The sequence below is a fragment of the Vicia villosa genome, unplaced genomic scaffold (genome assembly GCF_029867415.1).
Source record: "Vicia villosa cultivar HV-30 ecotype Madison, WI unplaced genomic scaffold, Vvil1.0 ctg.000236F_1_1_1, whole genome shotgun sequence".
Lineage (NCBI taxonomy): Eukaryota > Viridiplantae > Streptophyta > Magnoliopsida > Fabales > Fabaceae > Vicia > Vicia villosa.
Window position 1 is genome coordinate 250,679 of NW_026705089.1, and position 9,314 is coordinate 259,992.

The following is a 9,314-nucleotide window of genomic DNA, read 5'->3' on the forward strand; positions in this document are numbered from 1 at the left end:
GGTAGTTGTTCATCTCCAACAAATAAAGAGAGACAAGTTAATGATAACAATCAAGTTATGGAACAGTGGACTGAAATATTTAAAAATGATGCCGTTAAGTTATGCGAGCAGAACAATTTCAATACAGGAGTTTTAGAGGGTAGTTATAACAACAATGTTATTGATGCATATGAAATGAAGGCCCAACTTGAACATATTCTTGAGAGAACTGCATTAATATTTGGTGCTACAAAGACTAAGACTCCATGTGTTGTTACAAGTTGTCTGGTGCTGCAAATACTAAGACTCCATGTGTTGTTACAAGTTGTCTCTACATTGGTGGGGCACTGCTGCAATGGGAATTACACATTGTTTTTTTCTGTAGCAGAAGTGTTATATTTGGTCCTTGTTATATAATGCTCATGAAGAAGTATACTTTATCAAAAGCATGGCAAGCAATATTGGACCCATTGATCATGTGATTTTTTCAACAATTAGTTTACAACCTTGAGGACAAGGTTGTCTTGAAGGGGTAAGTAATGATAGAAGGATATAATAGTTATTATTTATTAATATTATTATTAGATTTTAATTGTATTTGGGCCTTTATTAGGTGTTGGATTTTTATGTTTAATATCCATTAAGAGTAGTATATATTGTAGTCTCATAGAGACATTTGGAATCATCAAAAGAAATGAAAAAGTCTTTATTTTATTAGTTTATTTACTTGTCTCTTTTATTGTTCTTTCCCTTTCCTAGTTCAAACCCTAGTTTAGAACCTTGATAGGAATTGCTTCCTATCAGAAAGCTTTGAAGAAAGTGATTCTGTCGAAAAAGTAGCGGTAACCGGAGGATCATTTGGTATTATCGGGTTACTTGATCGAGCTCAAGATCAAGGGAAGAGAAAGAGTTAGGATTAACAACAAACATAGGGTTTGTAGGGTTGGATTGCTATTATTCTCTTGTAAAAGATTTTTGCAAAGTAAGATTGATTATCTCAATTCTTTTAGAATTATGGGCAGATGTAGCCATAGCGAGGACGATTGCTAAACTGCCTAAACAAATCCTTGTGTCTTCTTTCTTTCTTTCTCTCTCTCTCTCTCTCATTAACTTTCAATTGCAAATTGTTAAAATTGTTGATTGTACAATCGATACGATTAGATACACTTGTTATCATTTGAACACTATTTTGTTGAAATAGATTACGATTCATAAGATTGTAATTGAGTTTTAAATCAACAAAACCATAAGAAAAATTCTGATCAACATTGACTGCACCTCAAGTGTTTGACAATTTGCCACTTAGTTTTTGTTACTCTATTTTTAATTGGAAACACATTACTAGTGTAATCATATTCAAACGTGTTGTGTGCTAAAATATATTGCCTATTTTTTGTTCTTTCATTATCATTGCAATTCTTATTGGTTTTTACGCATATTCGAGTTTTCCGATAACGGTTCGGATTAGACAAGTTGATTCGGGCGTTTTCCGCTATCCATAACAAACAATCTTTTAAAACTGATTTTTCACCAAGTATTGTTTAATTGGGGATATATTTACCCCACTCTAGATAAGTTGCCTTAGTCTAAAAAGTTGTATCACGAGCTCCGGTTCATTCTGTGCTTCAAAAACGCTTAATAGATTATGGCTTCCGAACCTAAAAGAGGCATACAATAGAGTGCCTATTTTCACTGGTGAAAACTATGATTATTGGAAAGCTTGTATGCGTATCCATATCAAATCGGTTGATAAAGGAGTATGGAACGCGATTGTCAATGGTCCTAATGAAATAACAATGACTAATGTCGATGGTATTGTCGTACCCAAACCGGAAGCACAATGGAATGATAATGAAAATAGATGGTGGTCTTATGATTGGAAAGCACAAAATATTTTCATATCCGCACTTGGTGTTGATGAATATTATCGTGTTTCTTATTGTGAAATTGCAAAAGGTATTTGGGATGCATTACAAGTTTCCCATGAGGGAACTAATGAAGTTAAACAAGCTATACTCAATACATTAAACCAAGAGTTTGAACTATTTTGCATGAAGCATGGTGAAACGATTGTCGAAATGCAAAAGAGGTTCACTCATTTTATAAACCGTTTGAATCACTTGGAAGCCGGTTTCCAATGAAATTGCTTATAATAAAGTTTTGAGATGTCTTAATAGGCCTAAGGTCACCGTGATCAAGGAAGCAAATGATCTTACGACACTTGACCTTACTACATTATTTGGTAAGCTTGAAGAACATGAGCAAGAACTCACTTGCTTAGAAAAACATGAGAAAAAGCACAAGAAGAAGCTAAAGAAGGAGAAAAGCAAGGATAAGGAGGTGAAAAATAAGTCTATTTCTCTGAAGGCTTCTAGTTCGAGGTCCTCAACAAATGAGCAAAAGTGATAGTGTACTAATGACGACGAGAATTCGAATGATGAAGAAATGAGGCTTTTTGTGAAAAGGTACTATAGGTACATCAAAAGAAATGGTGTAAAGCACTCCGGCAAAAAACTCATCAAATTTAGAAGACAATCAATCTCCTAAAAGGAAAATGATGATAAGAAAGTAAAATCAAAAGGTTTATGTTACAATTGTAGCAAAATCAGTCATTACAAGCCGAATTGTTCATTGTTTGACAAAGATAATGGAGAAGGGTCAACAAAAGAAATATAGAAAGTCTAGAAGAGCTATGTTGCTTGGGAAAGCAATTGCGATTCCTCGAGTGATGACGGCTCAAGTGATAGTGAAGAATCGACAACCATTTATCTCTCAACCCATTATCATGAAAAGAAGAAAAATAATGTAAGTCATTCTAAATATGAACATGTTGATAAATTGTATTATTCCAAATTACAAATAGCTTTTGAAAATTTACATAAAGAAGCCGTAGACACTTTTAAAAAGTTAGCTTCAAACAAAAGGAACTTTTCACACTTAGAAGCTAAAGTTTTAGAAACCGAAAAGAAATTGGAAGCTCTAAAGCAATCTATGGTAGATGTTCAACAAGTTAAGAATGAGGATGAAGAACCATCATGGTTCGAGTGTGAAACTTGTCACATTTGAAAAAAAGAGGTCATTACTCTCAAGGCTAAATTAGACAAGGCATTACAACCAAAAATTACATTTGCTATTGATCCTACAAAGTTTAAAAAGTATTTGAATCCACCATACAAAAAGTATAGTTTTGTTAAAAATGATCCAAATAGAAAATGTCATTCTCCTCATAATTTAACTTGTCACTATTGTTGTATGAAGGGTCATACCATTGTAAAATGCAAATTTAGGAGGTTTTTGGTTCCTAAAGGCGTTTTTCAATGGTTTCCTAAATGCAACCAAAGTTTCACTAATCCTCAAGGACCCAATGAAGATTGGATACCTAGCATTTCTTATTGATCTTGCAGGATAAATGTCTTGGCTATATGAAGAGAATATGGGTTCTCGTTTATGGACACTCAAGATATATGACAGGTGATATTTCCCTATTTCATTGACTTTGTGGCAATGAAGAAGGGCTATGTGACATATGAAGACAACAACAAGTGTTCTTTAATTGGTAAATAATATCTATATGATTTTTTTGGATACTCTCAATCATGAAAAGCCTATAGAGTATATAATAAGAGATTACTTACTGTTGAAGAGTCAGTGCACGTTACTTTTGATAAATCTTATCCGAGAAATGTTGGGAAAACTATTTCTTTTTATGATGCAAGTGTATCTTCAAAAGACATACTCAAAGAGTCCGAAGAAGAAATTAATCAACCTGAAACAGTAAAACCTAAGGAGGAGGAGGAAGATTGTTCTCCACCTTTGACAACAACAAAAACGGAAGATTTAAGTAGTTTCATTAAAAGGAAATGAATATTTAAAAGTTGAAGTAGTTAGCCTAGTGGTAAGGTGTCATTGCACGAGGAAGGCTATGGCTCTGGGTTCAAAATCCATTGGTACCATTTTTAATGTTTTTTCAATGTTCTACAAGGGAGTAAACCGGATCTCACTAACATTGCAGGGGTAACGTATATTTAACCCAAGAAAACAAATCGCAGACGCCTAAATAAGAGCTCTTACTTCGGTTGACTTAATGACTGAGGTAATAACATGTTATATTAGGTGTTTTTTTAGTAGTGTTTTTTAATTTGTATGATTCGAATCAAACAATGCACATGATTCCATTCAAGCAATTTAACACCTTGATTAAAGCGTTATAACTTGTGATTCAAACAACACCTGATGAAAAAAAAACAAAAACTAATTTGCTAGGCTCAAAAGGAACACTAACATGGATCAACACTCTAATTTATTGAATAATGAAGGAACTTAGGGTACAATGCTAAATAGTTGAAACGAACATACTACAATTCAAATGCGAATAAACACGCAAAAATTTAAATAACGAACAAATTACAAATACGCGAATAATCAATAGGATATAGACGCAAACAAAAACATCAAAACTAAAATGCCAGCAATTTCATATATAATTCTTCCTGTTAAGAAGTGTGGTTAGGCCTAACTTAACCCTATAAAACCGGATTGGTGGATTGAGTTAGGCCAAACCACATTTATTAAAATGGTATCAAGAGTCTCGTTTAAAATTTGGTGGGCCACCTTCTATGGTTTCCGCTATCGGGCCAACCACCATTTATTTCCACGCTCCATTTGTCTAGTCCTGGGTGTGAGGGGGTGTGTTAAGAGTCCCACATCGGACAATATATGATTTGAACATGTCCTTATAAGTGGGGGCAATCCTCGCCCTACAAGCCGTTTTTGTAGGGATGAGTTAGGTTCAACCACATTTCTTAACATGATATTAGGGCCACGATTAAGATCCAGTGGGCCACCTATTATGGTTTCCGCTATCGGGCCACCCACCATTTATTTCCATGCTCCAATTGTGTGTTCCTGGGCGTGAGGGGGTGTGTTAAGAGTCTCACATCAGACAATATATGGCCTAAACATGTGCTTATAAGTGGGGGCAATCCTTACCCTACCAACTGATTTCGTAAGGATGAGTTAGGCTCAACCACATTTCTTAACATGGTATCAAGAGCTTTGGTTTAAGATTCGGTGGGCCACCTACTATGGTTTCCGCAATCGGGCCACCCACCATTTATTTCCACGCTCCAGTTGTCTAGTCCTGGGCGTGAGGGGGTGTGTTAAGAGTCCCACATCGAACAATATATGGCCTGAACATGTGTTTATAAGTGGGGCCAATCCTCACCCTACCAGCTGGTTTTGTAGGGTTGAGTTAGGCACACCATATTTCTTAACATGGTATCAAGAGTCTCGTTTAAGATCTGGTGGGCCACCTTCTATGGTTTCCGCTATCGGGCCACTCGCCATTTATTTTCACGCTCCAGTTGTCTAGTCCTGGGCATGAAGGAGTGTGTTAAGAGTCCCATATCGGACAATATATGACCTGAACATGTCCTTATAAGTGGGGGCAATCCCCACCCTACAAGCCGGTTTTGTGGGGTTGAGTTAGGCCAAACCACATTTCTTAACATGGTATCAAGAGCCTCGTTTTAAATCCGGTGGGTCACCTTCTATGGTTTCCGCTATCGGGCCATCCACCATTTATTTCCATGCTCCAGTTGTCTAGTCCTGGGCGTGAGGGGGTGTGTTAAGAGTCCTACATCGGACAATATATGGCCTGAACATGTCCTTATAAGTGGGGGCAATCCTCACCCTACAAGCCGGCTTGGTGGGTTGAGTTAGGCCAAACCATATTTCTTAGCATGGTATCAAGAGCCTCGTTTAAAATCTGGTGGGCCACCTTCTATGGTTTCCGCTATCAGGCCATCCACCATTTATTTCCACGCTCCAATTGTCTAGTCCTGGGCGTGAGGGGGTGTGTTAAGAGTCCTACATCGAACAATATATGGCCTGAACATGTCCTTATAAGTGGGGACAATCCTCACCCTACTAGTCGGTTTTGTAAGGATGAGTTAGGTCCAACCATATTTCTTAACATGGTATCAAGAGCCTTGTTTAAGATCCGGTGGGCCACCTTCTATGGTTTCCGCTATCGGGCCACCCACCATTTATTTCCACGCTCTAGTTGTCTAGTCCTGGATGTGAGAGGGTATGTTAAGAGTCCCACATCGGACAATATATGGCCTGAACATGTCCTTATAAGTGGGGGCAATCCTCACCCTACAAACCGGTGTTGTAGGGATGAGTTAGGCCTAACCACATTTCTTAACATGGTATCAGAGTCTCGATTAAGATCCGGTGGGCCACCTATTATGGTTTCCGCTATCGGGCCACCCACCATTTATTTCCATGCTCTAGTTGTGTGTTCCTAGGCGTGAGGGGGTGTGTTAAGAGTTTCACATCGGACAATATATGGCCTAAACATGTGCTTATAAGTGGGGACAATTCTTACCCTACCAACCAATTTTGTAGGGATGAGTTATGCTCGACCACATTTCTTAACACTTCCCTAAACCACAAACAATTGAAAAATTCGTTCATATATTTTTAACCAAAATTCTCAAAGCTTAAATTCATTATTTAAATAATAATTGTTTCACCATTATTTCTCAAACATCAACAAAAGCAATTTAAACCATACAAATCATAAAGAACGACTTTATTTTTAAGGCAATATCGATCCCTCTTTAATTCTAGATTATAAAATTGTTCATACATGATACTATAGATACTAGCAGAATGTAATGTCCAATCGTTGATAAAAACACTTCGACATACATGTTAAGGGTATAAATAATCCACAAGTAAAAAGATGATATGAGAAATAAAAAATGCTATCATATGAGATATGATAGATTTGAAGAATCCAATTCTATCTTAGTTTAAGTCTAATCCCTATTCCCAAATTTATTCAGTTGACAGATGTGATAAAAATAAAAGAGCATTTGTATTATGTGTTACTTAAATTAGACAAAAGAATATTAGAATATGATGACAAAGATGTCATTGAAGAATTCCACATGGAGTTGTACTATCTAGTACATTAGGTGTCTTTTATTCTATGCTCAAAAAGGGATTTGTTTTTCTTTTTGTAATAATGGCATGATGTTGCTTATGTACATATCTTTCTCATCTTAATGACGCAAAGTATAAGCATTCATGTGTCAAAATTTGAGTGGCTTCAAGCTTTTAGAACTATGGATGTTTTGAGGGCGTCTAAAACAGATTATCGCGCATGTTTCATATTTTTCACACTTAAATTAAAATATGATTTCATAAAATATTTATCATATTTAAGTCTCGACAAAGCTATACAACGTCTTTGAAAGTTTAAGACGACCGTAATAAGAGTATTGCAAATCACATTAGACACTTAAGACAGATTATCGCGCATGTTTCATATTTTTCACACTTAAATTAAAATATGATTTCATAAAATATTTATCATATTTAAGTCTCGACAAAGCTACACAACGTCTTTGAAAGCTTAAAACGACTGTAATAAGATTATTGCAAATCACATTAGACACTTGCTCACATTATCAATTATCTCTTTAAGATTATGAAGAAGTAAAGTTGTGGACTCTTGTTATTATGGAAAAAAGCAAAATCATTGGCTACATTGAGTTCTCAGTCCACAACTTATGCATCAAAATTTGTCTTAACACCAAGCTTTTTAGTACTATTCTTAACATAACTAAAAGCTAAACAAAAAAAAGTTAACAAAAGGGAGTAACTAAATTGTGCACATTGGCTGGTTTTGCTTGTAGCATCATAGGTTGCATTGAACTTCCAAGAACATCATCCATGTTCCAAAGTCCATCCCACAAAATTTCTTCATTTGAAGACTCTTGAGCATAAACATTACCACTACCATTGACCATAGAGTAAGAGTAACCTTGTTGTTCTGGTGTTTCTCCATACATGGTAACCATTTCTTGACTCTCTTGAGAAGTAGAAGGCACACTATAGTAGTCATTTTCATCAAGCAACAAGTCTATAATCCCTTTCATGTCCATATTGTATTGAAATTGTTGCTGCTGCTGAATTTGGTGCTGTTGCAGTTTCAACTGTTGTTGCTGCCTTTTGAAAGAGCGATTTTTTGCCTTTTCAGCAGCATCGAACGGTTTTTTAGTCTTTTTCTTGAAATGTGTTCTCCAATAGTTCTTTATTTCGTTGTCTGTTCTTCCCGGCAAGCTTCTTGCAATTGTTGACCATCTGAAATGTTTATGATTTATCAATCAATTAGACGCATTAACTCGCGTAGCAGCACAACACGGGTCGATTAAATCAAGGAAATATAGAAGTTCAAGAGAATGAATTCAATTTTTTTTTTACCTATTTCCCCATCTAGCATGAAGCTCTAGGATTATGCTTTCTTCTTGTTGTGTTATCTGGCCCTTCTTAAGGTCTGGCCTCAAATAGTTGACCCATCTTAACCTACAACTTTTCCCATTTCTTCTCAATCCTGTCAAAATGAATATATGATCGATGAGACATTGATACAGACACCAACACCAGATACATCGACACAGGTAATAATTTAAAAACATATATAATCACACGTGTTGATGTCAGATAATGTCATGTATCAGACATTTGGTAGGCCAAATAAATAGTTTGGATTGATACCTGTAAGCCTAGCAACAGAGTTCCATCTGCCTTCACCGTGCAGTTTGACATACTCAATGAGCAATTTGTCTTCCTCAGAAGTCCAAGGTCCTTTCCTCCATCTATCTTCTTCTATAACACTCCATTCTGTGTTTCTTTCCATTACTCCTGAATACATATTAATAGAAACTAATATTCTAATTTGGCTCTTAGATAAAAATTGTTTGCTAAATTCTGTTCTGTTTGATTGTTTGTCGCTGGTGTGGTGTGTAATGTCTGTTACATATTTATACTTGTACCTGTGACTCAGCTTGTTTCTATCAGTCAGCTAGTCTTGTTTCTTTTTTGTTTTTTTTTTATTATTATCCCTATCCATTTCGTTGTCTTTTGCAAGGTAATTAAGTGGTGTCACAAAAATATTTATTAAAAAGAGGAAATTATTTAATTTTGTTTCAACTATTTTATGAAGTAAAAATATTGACATCATTTTTGGAGGAGGTTTATTTTATTAAATTATAATTAAAAAATTGAACAAAACATTCTGGTAAGAATCATATTGTGAAAAAAAATTGCACAATGTTCTCCTTAAGTCGTGACCGACAATTCTAAGAAAATATGTGTTCGTGTCAGTATCAGACATTTGTACTGACATTTATGTTTATTTTTAATTTATTTATTTTTTAAAATTATTATCTGTACCGCCGTGTCAATATCAGAGTAATTTTTCGACATGTCTGTGCTTCATAAGTCACGAGACTCTCATAAATAGATTAATCTTTTGAATT

General features: G+C 35.5%; 1 protein-coding gene across 1 annotated transcript; it reads right to left on the reverse strand.

The window, feature by feature from the left end:
• Window positions 1–7,460: 7,460 nt before the first annotated feature.
• On the reverse strand, window positions 7,461–8,776 carry LOC131625736 (myb-related protein 305-like). Its single transcript, XM_058896576.1, has 3 exons — window positions 8,551–8,776; window positions 8,257–8,386; window positions 7,461–8,136 (listed from the first exon to the last, which is right to left on the reverse strand). Exons 1-3 carry the CDS (start codon window positions 8,705–8,707, stop codon window positions 7,638–7,640), a joined length of 786 nt encoding a protein of 261 aa, XP_058752559.1. The 5' UTR covers window positions 8,708–8,776; the 3' UTR covers window positions 7,461–7,637.
• Between the last annotated feature and the right edge of the window lie 538 nt (window positions 8,777–9,314).